At 36.3% G+C, this 21389-nt stretch overlaps 1 protein-coding gene across 10 annotated transcripts in view; it reads right to left on the bottom strand.

Moving 5' to 3' along the window:
- The window catches only part of Slit2 (slit guidance ligand 2), a 311165-nt gene that overhangs the window by 9977 nt on the left and 279799 nt on the right, over positions 1-21389 (bottom strand). For all 10 annotated transcript variants that reach the window (XM_076938473.1, XM_076938477.1, XM_076938475.1 and 7 more), the window contains 4 exons: positions 19189-19282; positions 12696-12833; positions 12363-12603; positions 11018-11148 (listed from right to left, as the gene is read on the bottom strand). In XM_076938473.1, coding sequence (XP_076794588.1) covers positions 11018-11148; positions 12363-12603; positions 12696-12833; positions 19189-19282 — 604 coding nt within the window. The remainder of the gene's footprint in view (positions 1-11017; positions 11149-12362; positions 12604-12695; positions 12834-19188; positions 19283-21389) is intronic.

Below are 21389 nucleotides of genomic sequence, written 5' to 3'. Positions count from 1 at the left end.
GAGACATATGATGACATTTGGTGCAATTTGTTAATAAGTGCTACATGGTTTTTACTTGTGTTCGCACTATACTTAGCTTTGGTGTTATACTGGGCTAAAAAGTTAGCAGGATACATGCTTACTGGTGTGGTAGAAACACTCTGACAATCCAGTACATAGACAAAAGATATCATAATAGATGCTGTGTTAAAATAAATGGTGAACATTAAAGACTGGAAAACTCTCTAAACTGGTTGAAAAAAGCTTGAGACTTGGACATATGTGGGTGTGTATAGAGACATTATTTGTCAATACGAATGCAGAGCACTGGCTACAAAAATGATTGTTCAATTTTCTGGTACTAATATTTAAATTTTGTAAGAAAGTCAAGCTTGGAAACTAACAAGAAATGTACTAAAATTTCTGCATGTTTTCACAACTGAATCTAATCATATTCCATTGTTTGTTGACCCAAAACAAAATGTTTTGATTTGAGGATGGTTTAAATGTTCTGAAGAAATATGAAGATGTTTTAAATTCTTGGTATAGTGGTTAAAATTCCCATGTCTGTGGCTATGGAGACTGGTCTATGAGCAAAGCGCCTGTCAATGACATCAATTCAAATCCCTAGTACTTACATAAGAACTAGGTGGTACAACGTGTCCCTGAAACCTCAGTGCTAAACGATGATAGCAGGACCTTTAGGGCATGCTGGCTAACAAGCCTAGCTAAGTCAGTGAGCTACAGACAGTTCAGTGAGAGATTCAGAGAGCAAAGCCAAAAGATACTTCACTTTAACCTTTCGCTTACATGAGCACAGATGCACACATATGGGTGCACACTTGCAGATAACACATATCTCACACACACACACACATATACACACAAACCACATAAAAATGAATTCTCATATTCAAAGATCTTTTATATCTTGTCTCATATCATTTAAGAAATAAATATATGGGTTGAAAGATAGATACATGGGTAAAAATACTTGTTTCCCAAGCCCAAAGACCTTAATTTTATTCGCAGAACACTATATAAAAATTACTGAGGAGAGTTAACTCATGAATGTTTCTTTTTAATTTCCTGTTGTGGCACATATGCACGCATATGTGACACATAAACCCATAGTAAACAAAGTAAATATAACTTAGATATGGCATTAGTATTTTTCTTCTACACTTTTAATTATCTCAACATTTAGCAATATTAAAATCAGCAAAGATGATAATTTTCTCCCTAAATCAAATCTCACAATATAATGTGCTTAAATGTGAACTTCTTCCACCACGCATTTTGGACACAAGACCCAGAGGTTCTAGGGCCTATGAACTGCAGCACCAACTAGCATGCCACTATTACCCTCAGGGTGCAATCGGGGCATATATATTTTAGTGGTAACCAACAGCTCTCTAATTGTACTTCAGATCCTTCCAACAAGAGGGAAATAACGCCTAGTCCTGGAAACCTAGCAGAGTACCCAGGACTAGTGATAGCACAGATCTAAGAGGAGAATCTACAACTACCACTTTTCTATACTAGCACGATCCCTAAGTACATTATAAATATTTATCCTTATACAATCAGATAAGTGTAACTTTCATCCCCTTATCCAAAAAAACAACAAAACCAACCAACCAACCAACCAACCAACCAACCAACCAAAAACCCCTCTTTCTAACAGGTAGGCCATTACAGAAAGCTGGAACTCATCAAAAGGCAATGACATGTCATGCTCTCATGCCCAGCAACAACTGATCCATCTGTAACACTGTACCAAAGACCCAGAGAACATTGAATAGGAGAGGGCAGAGAGATTGCAAGCCAGGGCAACAATTTGTGGTTGTTTCCTAGACATGATAGAAAAGCAACACTAAATCTAAACAACACAGTGCATCTAAGGACCATGATCTAAACAAGGACTAAATCACTAGTGCTAATATAAAGGGGGGAAATCTCACAGAGCCATAACTCTATAAAAAGAACTGTAGGCAACTAAAGAATGGCGAGAATGGGAGATAAAACCTTTCCAAGGAAAGAACTTCACAGTTGGTTAGACAGTACCAAGTGGTCAGTCTGAAATTACACACACACACACACACATACACACATACATGTATGTATGTGTGTGTGTATGTATATATATATTTCTTTCTACTCTGAGTCTGTTGTACTTCTATATTTATGAGTGAAAAAATATATCACCAATTAAAGAAATAGAGGACATAAATTTGAAAGAGAGCAAGGAACTACTCCTACTTGGGAAGGGGTTGCGGGTAGGAAAGGAAAGGGAGGTAATGATGTAACATAGGCTAGTAAACCTTTTTAGAGATTTATTTTACGTATGTGACTGTGTTTCCTACATGTAAATCTATGCATGCAAGTGCTCTTAATGAGTCAGAGGTCAAAAGAAGGCATTCTAGAACTGAAGCTTTTGGTAATTTTATTTTAGTTTCAAATTATAAAAAAAATTAAAGTAAATGACCCTTTTTCAAATTGATATGTTGAGTTTCACTGTTAGCACTTGGCTAAATTGGGACCTATTTGGATTTGAATTTTGATTATTTGAATTATTATGAATTCTAAAGGAGCTGAAGGGGATTGCAACCTCATAGGAAGAACAATAGTATCAACTAACTGGAAGCCCTTAGAGCTCATAGAGGTTAAGCTCCCAACCAAAGAGCATACATGGGCTGGTCCATGGCACCAGCAGAAGCCTGGCTTGTCTGGCCTCAGTGGGAAAGAATGCCCTTAATCCTGTAGAAACTTGACACCTCAAAAAAGGGGAATACTAGTGGGGTGATGCAAGAGTGGTTGGGGGAGTACCCTCTCAGAAGCAAAAGGGAAGATGGATGGGGTGAGTGGTGGGGAGACCAGAAAGGGGGGGCATTTGGAATATATAAATAAAATAATTAAAAAATGTTTAACAAGTTATTTTATTAAAAATTGTATAAATTATTTTGTGACAACACACAATGGTTCTCTCTGGTGTAATACTGGTTCTCTCTGGTGAATGCTGTAAATATTACCCCCTCTCACATATAATTTTGGTTCAAGAAGGAATAATTTTACAGGCATGCATAGCACAACCAAGTTAACTGTCAGCTATTGGTCTTCACATTCAGTAACAGCATCATCCAAACAAACTAGTCTCAAATCTTAAGGAAATAAATTAATTTAGCTCACTTTATAATGTAGATATTAAGATAATGCTAAGAGATCAACAAAAATATAACTTTGTTGAGATATGCCTTACTTAGTCTACCAAAAGTTAAAAACTGAAGTATTAAAGTATAGACAAACACAACACAGTAGATATACTTAGCCAAGGTTATATCCAGTTGATGCTGCCCCTTATGATCATATGCAACTTGAGGTGGTTTTATATGGATGTTCTATAAACACTGGCTTTAATTAGATTATAAATATTAATAAGAAGCACTTTTTTTTTCTCTTTAAAATTTCAAAGAAAAGGCCCATACTGAGGATTGGGCACTTGGTCACATATTGATTTTAGACAATCAATTCAGACATGTCATTACTAATGATAGTGTCTGATGCAGTAAAATTGAGTGGCTCGAGACCTTTCACTTCTTATGCTCCTTGGTGCAGTGTGCCAGCTGGGAAGCTGAAGGCATCCATTTCATCAGCAACTCAATTTGCTTACTTTCCAATCATTTTCCTTTTTGTTCCCTGTTTTGTTTTTGAGTTTTACATCTTTAATGCAATCTAAATTGCAAGCTACTGTTTAAAGTAGGGGAAGTAGGGGTCATATATTATTTATTTCTATATACTTTCAAGGGTTCACGTGAATATCTAATTGTAGATGTACACTAAACAGAAGTTATGTAACAACAAATAGACATATTTAAAGTAAAAATAATTGGTAGTTATGGCACTAGGTGCTAGTTAGAATTCATGGATTTCTGTCACATTTAGAGACAGCTTCTCAAAGATGCATTTTATTAAGAAACCTGGACCATTCAGGGGCAGCATTAAGGATAGTGCTGAAAGGTCTAGCATACTTAGGTTGTCCAACTTCTAGTGAAATGTATAGCCTAGAGCAGGTGTCATTATTTCATCTTCATTAGAGAAATATAAATAATAAGTGCAATAATTATTTGATACTTATCACTGAAGCACTGTTTACAAATATTACATTCACTATTAGTTCTCTTAAGACTCATAAGAGATGAACACCTCATTTTGAAAGGTGACACAAGTAGCTGGTGGCTAAGCAGATCTGAAAACAGATGCCTGCCTTGAGTGTCTATGCTTCTGATTATCATGCAACACTTTTTAATGAAAATTACTTAACCTACAATAAGCTTGTGATTAAGCATCCACGGTAACCTGCTATCCTCCAAAATAACTTAAGGATAGTTACATTTTAAGTGAATTCCTATGAGAATTCTACAACTTGGTACATCTAATAAAAATTACTGAATTGCAAAACAAAGTAATTTCACAATGAAGGCCTGGGGGTTATACAAATGCATATTAAGTAAGTATGTCTGCTGCAAATTGGGCCTGGATCCTATTTTCAAATTATGAGTGAGATTCATATTAAGACTATTCTTTCACTAAATGGTATGTCTAATCTGATAAAAGCCTGATAGAAATTATCACTGAGGCTAGTTCTATTTATGTAATGTTACAGTGAAGAGAGTACTGATGTTGGCCCTTTGAAAGGTTTATAAAATTAATGATCTCATCGTCTTTGTTTGTTAAGAGGGTATTGTATCACAGGACCAGAAGAGACTGTGTCTGGCTGGAAAATAGTTAACATTTAAGCAGGTATCTCATGCTGTCTTTTCTAGTATGAGATGCACACTGTGGCTGTTTAAGAATGCTGTACCTATGTATTCCTATGTATTAGTTTAAAATTGTAGCATAAAGGACACCCTACACTTCCACTGTAAGACCGGCTGAGCTGTCATTGATTTTGCAATTCATCACAGTCACCTTCCTCCAGGCCCAGGTGCAATGCACAGTACCCTCTGGGGTCATGGTAAGTATTGATAAACCTCCTTCCACACTACCCGAGGGGATGCTATAATTGAGGACTCAAAAGTAGCCACTGAACCACCTAACTTTTCCCATCCAAATGGGAACATAAATTTTATTTATTACCATTAAAATGTAATTTAAGTTCACTCCCCTCATCTATTGCCTGAGTATTATTTGAGTTTCTGCACCTAAAATGAACATAAGAAAACCACAGTTTTCCAACTGTGTGGTTTACTTCCTCAAAACAGTTTTAAAAATTGGAGCCTATAAGAAAACTGAAATTTCTTTTCTTCTTCTTCTTTTTTTTGTACTCTTCAGAACATATTCACAATGACACTTTTATATTTGCACAATCTGCCAGTTTGAAAATACTCCAACAGTTTAATAAGGTTGAAAATTCTTTTTCTGTTTTCTCTCTTCCATCCTTCCCTCTTTCTCTTTTGGTGACAATTGCCTTCAGTTGTTTTATCTTAAGAAATTTAAATATCTGGTGACAAATTCCATGCAACGAAACAGGAATATAGGAGCCGATAAGACCAGCTTATTTTCTCAGGTGATATTGTTATCCTGGGCATGACTCATCCATAGAGATAATGATAATAAGGTATACCCTAAAACAGCACTTCTGCCTATTCTTTTAAACTAAAGGTATCATGAAGACAAGGGAGATTAAAAAGTATTTATGTCTACTCCATGTATTAGAGTTTTTAAGAATATGTTTTTCTAGACTAGTTTTCTAAATAAGGTATTTTGATCAATGGTTTGAAGCAGATTCATTTGAATAAAATACATTGAAATAGACATAATTTAACTGTACTCTGTGAGGCAGTGGAGTTCTCAGTAGCATCTTTATCCACTGCTTTCCAGAGATCACGTCAATTCATAATCCACCATCAGTACCAGGTACTGGGTCCTACTCTCTGTCCTGTCCAGTGTTGTGGCATTTGCACGTATCCTTTCAAAGTTCTATGACTGCATGGGAAAACAATAATGATTCTTAATCTATGAGATAAAATGGAGAATTTCAGAGAGATGTCACAACTTGCTCAATGTTACAGTGTCCATGCTGATCCCTTCCCAGATAGCATGTGAGAATGGCTGAATATTTATCTTAAAAAGGCTGTAAACATTCTGTGTGTCTCCAAGGAGACCATCTTTACTGTTCCATGTGCTGAGGCTTGTCCCCTCCATTTCTATTTCTGTTTGTTCACCTTTCTCCCTCTTCCCTTTTCCTCTTCTGTCTTTTCTACTTCTTCTCCTCCATCTTATGGAACTGGACAATGCAGACAGTGTGAAGCAGAAAATGCCATGCAGTGATAATGGTCTCCTACATGCATAATTCTGTACACAAGCATGGTAGATCACTCTGAGTGGCTAATTTTTACAGTGCTTCTGAAGAAGCTATCTCATTTTGTGTATGATGTTAATATTTATGTTAAGAAAGGAGTATATACATTTTATTAAAAATTTTGTAAAATTTTTTTTATAAATTTATGTTAATATCAGTTAAAAGAAAGTTGCTTTGATATGCAGCAAATTAGCATTGTGTTTGAGGATTATAATGTGTTTTTAGTTTCTGAATAGTGTTGAATACAGTATCATGGTTATGCATTCATTCATTCTCCCACTCTTCATGGCATTATTATTGAGTTGTTCTATATGCCATTCTCTAAATTAAAAAGGCAGACATGTTGCTCGAACCTGCGTTTGATCATTTGTTATACAGCTAACTTCATCTGTTGCTGCAGATTGGAACCCTATAGATTGTGGGCGTGTTAGCAAATGTTTAACAACCAGTCATTAGGAAGAATGAACGTATTTTTGTAGCATTTGATGACTGCTGTCATAGAAATATTGTGGACACTGTTGATATAAAAACAGCATCAATTTTGATATGTGTCTTAGGCATGGAAAGGGATGAATGTCATGAGCTCAAAAAACAGCTTAAATGATTCCACTTGTATAATTTATTCTTCAAGCATACTCCATAGAACACAACAGTGCCTGGTCGTTTATAAGGCATGTAAAATTTCAGACCCTGGATCACTCCCAATCAGAAAGGAGTGGAGGCTCTAGCACAGCCTCTTCCACTACCGACTGTATTCCAGATGCTGGGAATCTATACATATAAAAAAAAAAAAAAAGCCACAGTCTCTGTGATGATGTAAGGAATAAGTTGATAAAAGATGCTACTTTATTTGTACTGCAAAAAATTTACATCTTTTGTTTCACCAACATCCATAAAGGTATATTAACTGTCCTATTTAAAAAAATCTTTAGTATTATTTTTATAAATTATGTCTATGTGTCTCCCTCTGTGTGGGTGTGTGGTCATGTCTGCAGAGGTTACAGGCACTGGAGACCTGAAGCTGGACATACAACAGTGTACTAAGTTTTCCTAGTGTGGATGCAGGCAACCTTCTGGAGGAGCATCTAGTGTTCCTTTTCATTGAGCTACATCTAGTTCTCATCATTTATAAATAGTAGTTGATAAAGCTTACGAAATTGTTATTTTCTTAGCAAAATGACCTTTGTTTCATCTAAGAAAAAATGGCATATTTTTACTATAAACAATATTCTGTTTATCTATATTAGAAAAGAAAACTTTGAAGTAAACCTTATCAATCTAGGTCTAACCTGTGAAATCCTTATACTTCTGCTAGCCTATTTGTTACAATAACTGATATGTGATTTTTTTACATGAATATTAATTTTAAATTTTAAACTAAAAAACAATCCTACAGGATCAGTACATGCATATGTGATTGTTTTTCTCTAATATTAAAAATAAAATCCATTTTAATCCAAGTTGAAAAGAAATATATCAAATGATAAAGTGTGCTTGATGTAAAAAATTAATTCCCAAATGCAGTTTCCTCATAGAGCAGCGTTATGTGACACACAATGTAGAAAATGCTCCTCAGAAATGTAAAATTTATATAACATAAATTTTAGCAAGGAAACCAAACCAAGCAAGAACAGTTACCTGAAATAAGAATATTTAATTATGTCCTTTAAAGCAACCGTGTGTACTTTTCAAAATATTATATAGAGTTGAACAGAAATGTAATTTGAAAATTGAATTTAATTGAATAGTTTGTAAGTACCTCACAGGAGCTGGCTGCAGTGGTGCTACTGATGGAGTTTTACCAAATTAATTCAGAAATAGCACCTTTCACTCATAACTTCTAGAAAGGGAGGAACTACCATGAAGACTATACCATTTCTGTCCTTTGAAGATAAGCCAGAAAACTAGAGCAGCCTTAAACTGCAAAGTGAATGTGGAAGGAAACGGAGGATTAGAAATAAACCCACCCTATGCTGGATGCCAAGAAACCAGCCTGTGAGTAAAGACTGTGAGCGAAACATCTTTGTACTGAAGTAATCTTTTCTTTCTAAAAGTCACTTTGAGAAATTGTGAATCTATGATGCCAGTAGTGATTATTATTTACTGATTATTATTTACTGATTTATATTAATTGTCTGGATATTTTGCTTGTTTGTTGCTTCTCGGTATAATCTCACAAGACAGCACTATTATTATTGATTGTTTGCATGCTTAGACCAGACAGGTGATGAAATGTGCCTAAGACACAATTTCAGAGCACATTTTTCTATTATTTCAGTATTCTATGAGAGCTGATGACATCCAAATGGTTCACAACTAAAAATAATGTGCTGTGGAATTTGTGCAAGGAGTCCTTCTACCCAACCTCTCCTTTGATGTCCACCTTTACTTTATGTAAATGCTTGGAACACAAATATCTAACTCTTTTCTGACATCACTCATGCTTTAATTTTTATTAATTTACTTATTTTTTTGGGACAGGGTCTCTCTGTTATGCAGCACTGATTGTCCTGGAACTCCCTATGCAGAGCAGGCTGACCTTGAATGCCCAGAGATCCACCTGCCTCTGTTCCCCAAATGCTGGGATTAAAGGTGTGTGCCACCCCACCTGGCCTCCACTTTTCCTTTTTAAATTAAGTATTGTAATTTGATAATCTCTCACTTTCTTGTGAAGACTTTCTCAGTTTTTCTTCCCTGCCTTTCTACCTTTAGGTACTTAGAATATTAATAATTTTCTTACTATTTAAATATTGTAATTTAATATAATCCTCAAATATTAGCTAATTGATGCCTGTCTTTTTAAACTATGAAATAATGTAATAGCTTGTCCAAATTGCATGTTTTAATTTCAAATACAATAACTAAATAGAATCTGTTGTCAAGATGAAGTAACATGTCTCTATTATATAATTTTCTAATAGAAACATGAGCTTTTAGTTTAACATGGAGAATGGGCAACACAGTACTATTTTTATAACTGTCACAGGACATACACTATTTTTCATTGAGGTAAAAAATGGCAGTGAACCTAGAATCAAACATAAAAAGCCCTTTCCAGTAAGTCTTCATTTGGGTAAATCACTTGGGTTCTTCCAACTTATCTTGAAATATTTTGGTATATTTTATGTGAAAGTTAGCTTTAATATGCCAACCCAAGAATCTTTATTATGGTTTGGAATGGTTCTATAGTGCACCATTGTCATCAAAAAGCAAAAAAATAAAGTAAAACAAAATGGACCGCAAATTTATGAAATCTTTTTATGGGCTGAAACACTATATACTTTAAAGCCTAATGATACAAAATGTTGGCTGTAATTCAACAACATTTAGAGGTGAAATAACCATTGTATTCCACTTGAAAACCAATAATTATGTGTCTGTTTTATGCTGTAAATAGTTGCAAGTGGCCTAGCTCACCACCAGGACCAAGTAAATTCTACTACTCATGGCTGCATCTGGCATCTACATTCCCCTAACTGTTTGAAGGAGCTAATGAGCTATGAAGGCTTTTGAAACACATTTCCATATTCACAGGTAATACCCATAAGATTGAGATCACTTTCTATACTTTATATCATAATCAACATCTAATCATGTGTGGCCAAGTGTGTGAGGTCAACAGATGTGTTTTGTTCATAAACACGGCATTATAAATGTGAATCAAGTTGGGCGTGGTGGCATCAACACACAGGTGGAAGGGGCTGGTGGATCTCTGAACTGGAATCCAGCATGGTCTATAGAACGAGCTTCAAGACAGAGAGGACTAAACAGGAAAACCCTGTCTCAAAACAATAACATCAACATAAATATGAATCAGTATTTAAGGAGGAGAAAAATTCACACTGAGTAAACAAATGAACAATAAACTGTGAACCATATTTTCACTTGGCAGCAGTCAAGGAGAGCCGGATATAAAGAGATTTGATTTTACTTCCCTCCATTGCAACATTTGTATTGAATTGCCTACACCGAGGCCATTTATCATGGAGGAATATGTACTTACAAAGAAGGATTTTTTTAAAGAATGAAGGAATACGACCATAGTCTTTCCCTACAGTTGACTTGCTTAATTCATTTACGTTAACCTGCCTGAAAAACCTATGCATGTAAGTAATGTCTGCTGTACGATCGGGGATTATTGGTACTAAGGGTACTGTAAAGCTGACTGCAATAGCTTGCATATGCCATTAAATTCATTTGTAAAATATATCACCTCCAATGCAACAATGTTGAAGAGTAGAGGGTAGGGAAGCTAAAAGATAATCAGGCCATGAGGGCTCTGCCTTCACCTGGGAATTGTCTGGATCTCCAGGAAGAGGGTTAGTTAGCATGAGTGGGTCCCCAATGAAGGGAGAGTAGCTCCCTTCCCTCCCCTTATCTCTAGCATGTGTTCCCCCTCCCTTTCCTTCTACCATAGACTCATACTGCTAAAAGGCACTTCTTTGAAAGATGTGCTTGTTCTGATCCTAGATTTTCTAGTTTGTAAAATATAAAACATAAATCTCTGATTTTTATGTTACTTGGTCTCAGGTATCCTGCTTTAGCAGTTCATAAAGAACTAGGCCACCTCCAATCACCAAAATATCCCCATCCCTTCCCATTATACAATTGCAGAAGAGAAACAGTTCTTCATTGAATAAGTTTTTTCACCTTTACCAGTAATTGAGAGATCTTCACCTGTAAATGGCAGAAGCCGGGTGAGAGCCGGTGTCATAGCTGGCTCGAACTCGCCCTCGATAGAGTTCCACGGCAATGTGGTCTTTGTCACCCTTATACAAGAGGATGCCGCTGTCTTCATCTGTGGCAATCTAGTAGGAGGTAGCCCTGATGTTAGGATGCACAGTCAACCAAATGTATTCATGCAAAGAAACAGGCTAGTAAGTGAATGGGGGTGGGTTTCATTATGGATTGTTGTTTGGGTATGAGAAAAAAATATTTGTTGAAATTGCTGCTTAAAGGCAATTTGGTAATTGTTCTGATGTAAATAAATCCATAAGTAATTAAGAAAACCAATAACAAATATCTAAGTAAATCTGTTAGATGTCATGTCAGAATTGTCTTTACTGGAAAATTTTGTGTGTCTGTATTTTTTTTCTCCTACTCTAAGCTTTATCCTTGGCACATATTAAATATGACTATATTAAGGCTAACCCATAAAAAGTTATTTAAACTCATGCTATGTGAAGAGAGAAATATAAAATATCTGCTTTTGTATTAATTTTTTTCTTTTGGGGGGCTATTAAGGCACTCAAGTGAAAGTTAGAATTTAAAACTTCTAATGCCAGTGTACTTTACATAGTTACTCAATGTGGTAAGCATGGGAAGGGACGGTATAGAGAGGTTCTTAAAGGGAACCTGGCTCCCTCCTAGCACACTTGCCCCATAATTTCAGAAGCCGTGATTGTATTGTCAGTATCAGAGTAAAAAAAAAAAACCAAAACAAAAAGGGAAGTCTATAAGAAGTGTGTCAAAGCCACTTAAATTTAAAATATAGTAAAAAAAATCTGCTAACCAGATAAAACAAGTATGTAACCCCAATTTGTCCATATACTCTTCTTTTATTATCCTTAATCTGGTATAATTCACACCTCAGGGGTATGAATGACTTGCTTAGTGGTAATTGTCTTTGTGGTAAGACATCAAACTGTTTGTTAATTCAGTGGCTCTTTCTCAAGTCTTTGGGTGAAGAGTTACAGATGATAGAAAGCCAAGTTAAGGTGTGGTGCCTCAGCTGTGTGCTTCTCAGCTGCAGGTTTTAAAGTAAAGCCTTTCCCATGCACAGAGAAGAAATGGCAGGGCCATAAAAGTTAACGGGGCAAAACACCTTCATTTACAGTGTCAAATGAAGTGGCAACTTTGGTGCCCAGCTCCCCTCTCACTTTAATGAATTAACATACTGGCTCCTATCTTATTTTAAAAACATAAATATTGAAAGTAAAGCATCTGAAGCTTTTCAAATGTGGAAGTTTTTTTTTTTTTTTTTCTTTTCAGCTCCCTGGAGGCGAGCAGGGAGATCTCTCACCTGAAGTGTGATGTTGGTCTGAGGCCGAACCTTGGCTGAAGGAATCTGAAGATAGGACTCTTTGTTGACAAAATTCACACTGACAAGTTTCTCACACTTTTCTCCCAGGTAGCCAGGCAAACACTGGCATATTGGTTCATTTATCCTGATGATACACTGGGCTCCATTCTGACAATCAAAATTATCACAGGGGCTGGTGCGAGGGAGGACCATGGGTGGAGAAAACTCACAGAACAAGCCGCTAACAAATACAAAGGAACATTAGGTTAGACGGGATGTGCTCAGAGTCCTAGATATATCTCTACACACACAAACGTGTTCTCCTGTCCTCACCTGTAGCCATCAGGACAGACGCATGTGTATCCGTTCACTGCATCTGTGCAGTGGGCACCATTTTTACATTTGTTATCTTGGCAGTCATCAAAGTCAATGTCACAATGCTCACCAATGTATCCCGGAGTGCAGTCACACCTGTTTCAAGAAGGAGATAAATTTTCAAATTTGACTGAGCCAAAAGATCACGAAGAGCCATGGCGTTTCATCTGGCTAAAATAGCAACATCTCAATAGGAAAGCTATCTTACAACAGTTCTGTCCTTCTAATTAATGGATGGCTGCACAACAGGATAGGCTGCACTATGAGGCATGGCTGTCCTACTTGAAGTCAGCATAATGATTAACTCCTTAACGCTCAGGAGCAACCCAAATCCAACTACGAAGAAACTGCACCAGAGTTTCTTCCTCATTTCACACTCTGTCTTCTCTCCTTATGTTGTCAACAGTGTCCTCATGTTATGTTCTTTTAAATTCCATTGTCTATCTGGTTGATGACAGTCTTATATGTAAATTTACAAAGCAGATTTTAAACATGTTGCAATCATCCTGCCTGTCCTTCCTGACTACTAGGACTGTAGTCATATGCTAACATGGCTGGCAAACTTACAAAGAATAGTAAGTATATTTTAAATGTAGTCAGACTATATAACCCTAGACAAGAATATCTGTTAGTTTTAATCAATGATTGTGGAAGAGTTGGATTGACCTTATAGGTTGTGATATTGGATCAAGTACAAAATTTCTGAGATCAGTTCTATAGGCACTTCTTTTTAGCTTCTCCATTCACATTGTATAGAGGCAAAATGGGTGTCTATTCTATTGCTGATGAAGGACTGGGGGAATGGAGATTATACTCTTTGAACATCTACCCATTTTAAGAATGTGGATTCAGCGAACCCACTATATCATTCTACAGCTCTGTGATATAGACAATAACATTATACCCTTGTCCAGGTATAGATATTATTGGAGAAAAAGCTCAAATCTTTATCAAGTGATGTACACTTTAAGTGCCTCTTGTGGGAAGTGAATCTAGGGGATTTGACTAGACCCTTGACCCTGAGTTACTACACCACACTGTTGGATAAGCAGTTGCTCAAGGTTCCCTTTAAAAACCGTGCTCTGGTGCTGCGCATTGCAAATCCAGTGGTGGCATTAAGGAAACCAGGACTTTCTGATCCTCTAGGGAAATGTCTTACTACACATGCAATGGGTTACAGACCATTGTAGTACTCAGTTAATCATGCAGACTGCTACCCATAATGTAAATTATTGATAGAGGTTTCAGCTACAAACAACAGTAAAACAATATGTTTTATATTGCGCATCCTTCTCAGTAACATCAGATCCTGTCTACTCTGTCCAGCCCTGAATACTTATCATCAGCTTATCCATGTTGGATATCTGCTCCTCCCCAACAGGAACTAATCAAGGTGTTAATAATCACATCCACTTTTACAGCACTGAAGTAAATGTGTTTAGGATACCCTTAGGCAGTAGCCATACTCAATGTCACCATGCCTATTGCTCGCATCTTGTAGGCATAGCATCATCTTACATGTCATAGGAAAGATGAGCAGAGTACAGTACAATAGAGACCAAGGAAATACCTCTACATAATTTTCATTATGGTACCTTGTTAAAAGTTTTGTTATTAGCTACTGCTCATTTCTTATTGACCCTCTTTTCTAGCTACAATTTTAAAATGTTTAAGAAGTATAGGGGGAAAACTGTATATATGGGATTTGGCAGCATCCAGCATTTCAGGCATTTCATGGATGAGATTTATACTCTCAATGTGTTATGAAGCTATAGGGATATTGGAACTTGCACAAGTACGGCCACACTTGTGATAACACTTGTGATAGCCCTCTCCACCCTCCACTCTTCCCTTAGAACATTCTTTTGTCATGACTTGTTCAATTTAAATAATGGGGCTTCCATGAATGTGTTTCATTTGAGTTTAAAGAAGGGTTAGTTTCTATTTTATGTGTGTGTATAGATATATGTATACATACATGACGGAAAACCATGTTTTAATCCACTGGATTTCAGCTTTGCAGTTATTTTTTTCCTTTAACAAATCAGCATTTCTATTTTCTAGATTAATGAAAGTATATATCTTATCATTTACCACCCGATGTTTAATATACATATAACTGGGTAATAATATCCACAATCAAATTAATTAAATATCCATCACTTCACTGTGATGGTTAGTATTGTCTACTGGACAGGGGTCACTTGGGAGATGGGCTTCTGGGCATGCTCATGAGGGATCATCAGGGTTGTGTGGGTTAAAACAGAAAGGTCCACTTCTGGTGGGTGGTGCCATTCCTTGCCTGGGATCCCTGACTGTACAGATGAAGAGAGGAGATTGAACAAATGTGTGTATTCACCTTGCCTTCTGTTTTCCAGTAGTTGACGTGATGTTGCTTCATGCTCACCCTAACCACTAGCCATGAACTATATATTAGATGAACTATACATTAGATTGTGGGCAGAGTAAATGCTTTTTCCTCCAAGTTGTTTTTCTCAAGTGGTTTTGTCACAGCAACAGGAAAACTAACATACTTTCTATTATTACCTGATTATATATATATATATATATATATATATATATATATATATATGTGTGTGTGTGTGTGTGTGTGTGTGTGCGTGTGCGTGTGCGTGTGTGTGTGTGTATAACTTTTATGGCAAGAATAATTATGACCTTATCTCTTAGAAGATATATGGTGCTGTTAACTGTAGTCACTGTCTCTACAATAGGTCACAGAACACACTCATCTCCTTCCTACAAATTCTTAAGATTGGAGCCTCGTATTCTTCCACTTTCATTACGCCTAAATTGTGGCATTTCCCTCTACTCTGTTTCTAAGTTCAACTTTTAAAATTCCAAATGTAATTAGCATCTCACTTCATCTGTCTTCCTGTCTAGATTATTTCACATGCTGTAAAACAGCATTTTAACTAAGGCATATAACATCCAAGTGGCCCTCTCTAACCTATAACAGGACAGACATAAGGTCGGCTCTACAGGTATATTAAATATTAAATAGAATGCTATGTGTAAAGTCACTAACATTTACTTAGATATCAGAATGATCAAAAAGTGGCTTCAATTTTCAGGACCCTTGATTTTCCTAGAAAGGTTTTTATATGTATTCTCTCCTAATTTTGCAGTATTCTATGAAAATATATTTAAAATGAATAAAAACAGTTAAAAGATTTACCTGATTAAATGTGGCATTACAGAGTGCCAAGGGTATTATCCAAAGATTCAAAATAAGGTTATTCACTGGAGAGCTGATATATTAAAACAAATGGGGGTACAGTTCTTCTAAGAGAGCCATGCATGTTGCATGTATGGTTTAGGAACAAAATGAGCTCATTCTGAGGCATGCTTGCACTGAGGCTGCTTGACTTTAATACTAAATCAAAATAAAGAGAAGTACACAGCAAGACTGAAGCTAAATGGACCCTAAGTGGTCATACATATTCTCCAATAGATGGACAGGGACTGGAAGGGAGCTTCCATCAATGTTAATGTGGGCAGCGCCACTGAAGTGCTGAACATTAAAAAAAAAAAAAAAAAAAAAAAAGACAGGCTTTGAAACACTCTGAATTATTTATCTGAGAAAAGAAATCAAAGTAAAAGATAAGAGAACCATACACTTACCACAGTAGCTGTCTAGGAGATATTTTATGCCCTTTTCCCCCCAACTACTACTTTTTAAGTCCCTTAGAACTAGCAGCTATATCATGACCAATTATTCTGTCTTTCTTTTGTTTTAAGACATTTAAATAAGAATTTCCCACCTCTTCTATGACCAACAAAGCCTATTACATCTCTTCAATTCTACTATCTGATGAAGAGTGAGGGAGGAAATATAGAATGTAAAATAGAATATACATACACGCACACAAACTGACACACGCACACACACAAACATGCACACACACACTGTTTAGGACTCTAAATGCTAACTAAGAAAGATGTAATCTTGAAAATACTGCTTATGGTGTATCATGCTCTAAAAATATCTCTCAGCAATTCAGGAGATTTATGAAGAGTATGATAAAGCATGAAAAGTCAAAGCAGCTCTGCCAACTTACTAATAAGAAAATGAAATTGAAGTAACATTACAACTTGTCCAAACAACATTTCTCAGTAAAGATTTTCTCCACCAGCTTCCTCTTGTTTGGCTTTCAAGACCATTTTCTTTCTGCAGCAATGCTTCCCACAGTGCACAATTATTTATAAGATGGGAGTAAAAACGCTCACTCTGACTTAACCTGTTTCAGCTCAACTCCATACAGCTCTAAAACGAGCTCTTGCATTACTGGCTGGTGAAAGCAGAGGGCCTTCAAATCAGTCCACCTAGCTTGCAGCTTGCAGCAAGGCATACTCTAGAGAGTATGCCCTAATTGCTAGTAATAGAAAATACTTAATTAAGAATCAGTCCTTTGTCTAAAACAAGCTACCCTCGTTTAACATTGTTCCCATAACGTCTTACTAATAACGTGTCTTAGAATTACACAAAGTCCCATGGAACCTGTTTATCAGATACAGTACCCCCAGGAAACCATCCTTGTTAATTCTTTGCAACTCGGTGATGTTCACTCCACATAAGTGATGTAGATTTGACATGCCAACCTTGACTGTGGGCAGATCAAAGCCATTGGGAGGTAAAGTAATTGTTGTGCAGAGTTGGGTAAAATAAAATGTAATGCAGCATTGTGTATAAAATAAAAAAATTTACAATACTTTTAGTTTTTGGCTAGAATTGGAAGTTAAATATAACTAAAGATGGACTCAGAACTACACCTGTTTTTTTTTTTTTTTTTTTTTTCTTAGTAAGATAGTAAATATAGTCAGGCTACACTATACTACAACTATATACATGTGTTCTGAAAATTTTAAAACAAATTGGTAATATTGTGAAAAGTGAATTCTGTAACTATTTACTTCACTATAACCACTAAAAGACAGTGGTCTCTGTCAGCACTGAGTTCACATCACCACTCTACTCTGAATGTGATAATTTATTTACTAATTATCTAAATCATTGCAGGGCCCACTTTACTTTAGCAACTCAGGAGGCTAAGTGAACAAATCACAGGTTTGAGGGTAGCCTAAGCAGCTTGGTAAGAGCCTCTCAAAAATATAATTAAAAGTGAAACGACTGAAGACACAGATGAAGGTGAAGGCCTTTGTCTAGCAAATGCAAGGCTGAGTTGAATTCTTAGCACTTAAAAAAAACAACAAACTCTTCGATATACAGTTCAAATTCCGTTTGCTCATAAATGTTTCCTAGACATGAGTGAATTTAACTTCCGAGATGTCCAACTACGAGGCTCTGGTTACTCCACTGAGAAAATTAAGAACGGAGAGGTACATAGTGGTAAATACCACAGAAATGAAGCATGCTGTCATCCCGTACTTTGCTGACTATAGATGCTGCACAAATACTGGCTGACAGAGTAGAAAATGCCCTTTTCAGTTATCTTATGTAGCCATGGCTTTACTCCTGAATATATCTTAGTCAGCCCTTAGAATCCAGTCTAAAGTTGATTCCAAGCCAACTGAGGAAATGATAAACTTTCTAGTTTAACAAGCTTTCTACCTTGTTAATAGAAATACAGTTTCCATGAACCACATAATTTCAAATATCAAGTCTAGTTTCAGCTCTACCAGTAAATTAATGTGCAGTCTTAGCACAGGTACCTGACTTCTCTTGGCTAAAATTACCTTGTGTTTAAAATGAAGCATCTAGGCGAGATGACGGTTAAGTTACTGCCAGCTCTAAAACTGCTCATAGATCATTAATATTTTTCAAGGTTGTAACAAAGTTATCATCTAATTTGGTATCTAGCATATTTCAGAAATATTGTGAGGGGTAAAAAAATGATTTTGATTAATCTTTTAGCTCACTTGAGGAAGCTCTCTATGCAGTGTGAATGGGTTGTGTTGGATGTCAAGAACAAGGTTAATCATGGTCCTTATCAGTAAATCCAGAAAGACAACACACACACAGGCCAGGGCTGAACAGAGTAACCTGGCCACAGGATCTCAGCCTCCGTAGTCAACTGGCTGTTCTAGACCATACAACTTTCAGTTACACCAAAACCAATTTCTCTGCTTTAAAATACGTTTACTTGGTGGATGTTAGAAATTTAATTGGATTGGCCTTTAAATACATGTAAGGAAGCTAATTCAAAGGCTCTTTCATTGCACAAAGGGCTTCCTAGAACATAAGCTTTTTCTTTATTATTTATTTATTTATTTACTTTTATTGTGCCAATTAATGTCCACGGTTCACATAACTGCTTGCAAAACTGTCACAAACACTAGGGTACATATGATCCATCCTTTAATCTTTGGCAAAACTGTGAAACTGGGGATGGTGGAGGAGACACATTCCTCAAAGAAATGCCCCAACCCAATTCCCAACTCCACTGTGAGCCCCGATGGGCCTTGGACTTACTTGAATCCCTTTGGAGTCAGGATGCACTTGGAGTCATGCTGGCAAGGATTCAGGTCTTGTGCACAGAAGTCCAGCTTTTCCTCACACAGTTCGCCTGCAATATGGCAAGTAGTGTTAGTTCTGCAATGAGGGTAGGCAGGCATAAGCCAGTAGGCTGCATCACAGTCCATGGTTGAAAACAAGGCGAAATAGTGCCCATCCCACAAGGCATGGGGGCAGATGATGACTTGCCCAAGTTCAACACTGGCTCCACTGCTAAAAAGGCTCAAGGCTTCAGGTAATATAAATACATAAATATAAATAAAGTGATATGTGGTTTATGTGAGACTCTTTAGAATTTACTGGATTTGGAAAAGGACTTTTGAATGTCTTTCATTCTTCCTTAAGTTTTACATTTAATCATACATTATTTTTAAACTGAAGTATAATATATCCACATAAAACAAAGGAAGACCAAAAAAAAAAAACCAAAACCCAAACCAAAAAACAAACAAACAAACCAAAAACCTTTCAAAAGTAACTGATTCAAAGTGACCAGGGTCTATCTATACCCAGAAATGTACTTTTCCCTATCCCTGTAGTCTCCCTCACTACACTTCCAGTTAATACCTACTATGTGCCCACTACTAACTTGACACGGTAATGGGATTTGGACCTATTTTGACCTTAGTATAAACAAAGTAATTTGAAATAGAATAATTTGGTATTTGCTTTTTAAATTTGGCTTATTTTTCTGTAGTTTTATGTTTGGAAAAATAATCTTCATATTCTCTAATGTTTTATAAATCTATGTGAAAAACATTTTGTTTCTCTCTATGTGTCACTAAAAAGACCAATGAATACTTACTAGCCATTCCACATTTATTATTATTATTATTATTATTATTATTATTATTATTATTATTATTACCCTTACACTCATTCCTTCACTACATGGTCAGACTGGGCATGAATCTTGGTATGTTTGAACTTGCCTCTTCCTAGACTGATGTATAAGGTGCTAACACAAATCTCATCTGCTTGAGCAAGCAACAGTCAAGGCAAGAGTCCAGCTTGTCTCACTATATTCAAGTTAGGCTAGTTTTTAATCCTTGTATACTTTCTTCTTAATTTTGCATGTAATAACTAAGTCATGACTAATAACGTAGCTAGGTTCTGATGTTTGTAGTTTAAAATTTCCCAGATGGAACATTAAAATAAATGCTCTCATTGGGCTATTTTCTTAATTTCCTAATTGTGTTTAATTCTGCTCTGTTTGGGAGAAGAGAACCTTTTAAAGTGCAAATGGCGTACTGTGGTGTGAGTCCTGGGAGCTGAGTTTGTGATGGGAAATAAACGTTTCCTTGACAGGTGCTTTACTAAACATGCACATTAAATCTGGGAACTGTGTAGGAATAACAGCACCCTGTTTCTAGGAAGAACAGGAGCAAGTATTCCAGCTGTTATGAAAGCAGAGACTCCGGGCTTATTATTGAAATATTACGCAGCACTTATGAAATGAGAAAGGTGTCTTACTAAGTTTTTAAGTATGTGCATCCAAATTATTCTCAGAAGGAAAACAACGGAAAATGAAAAAGTTGAGTTTCATTTTTTAATGGCCACAAGATTGAGGTAACCTCAATGACCGCCCTCTTTTGAGAGCATCATTTTCGAGATGACAGGAAAAACAAGGGAAGCATATTCTTAATTCTATTTTATACAGTTTGGGTTATACTGACCAATCAGCAGGTCTTTATGTAATTAACTTGGCATAAGAAAATATGTCAGTTCATTTGATTGGCTTAGGGAAATATGCTAGAGTGATGGGTTTGTGGCTGTACCCATTGAACTCTCAAGACACAGAATGCATTCAATCTTTGCCTTTGTGAATCTCAGGAACTCTTAATTGCTTTTTACTTTGAGCTCTTAAAAGTCCCAAAGGTAAAAGCAATAGCAAGGGACATAGAGGTTTCATGGTATTTGCAATCCTACTTTTGATTAGATGAGCAAATTAATTTTCCCAATGTACCAGCCTTTAACAGTTTTTGAGAGAAGAGGTTCACAGACTGTGTTGCATTTGCATATTGATGAGGAAACAGTGAACCATGATAGCTAATGCTGTGGAGGTTACTTAGCAGAACAAAGAGTAATTGATGATCCATTGTATGTAGACCTAAAATGGTCCAAGAACAATATTTGTCCATGCCAGAACGTTCCAAAGA

This window comes from Arvicanthis niloticus, chromosome 7 (genome assembly GCF_011762505.2).
Source record: "Arvicanthis niloticus isolate mArvNil1 chromosome 7, mArvNil1.pat.X, whole genome shotgun sequence".
Classification (NCBI taxonomy): domain Eukaryota; kingdom Metazoa; phylum Chordata; class Mammalia; order Rodentia; family Muridae; genus Arvicanthis; species Arvicanthis niloticus.
This window is presented reverse-complemented; position numbering and strand designations above follow the sequence as displayed.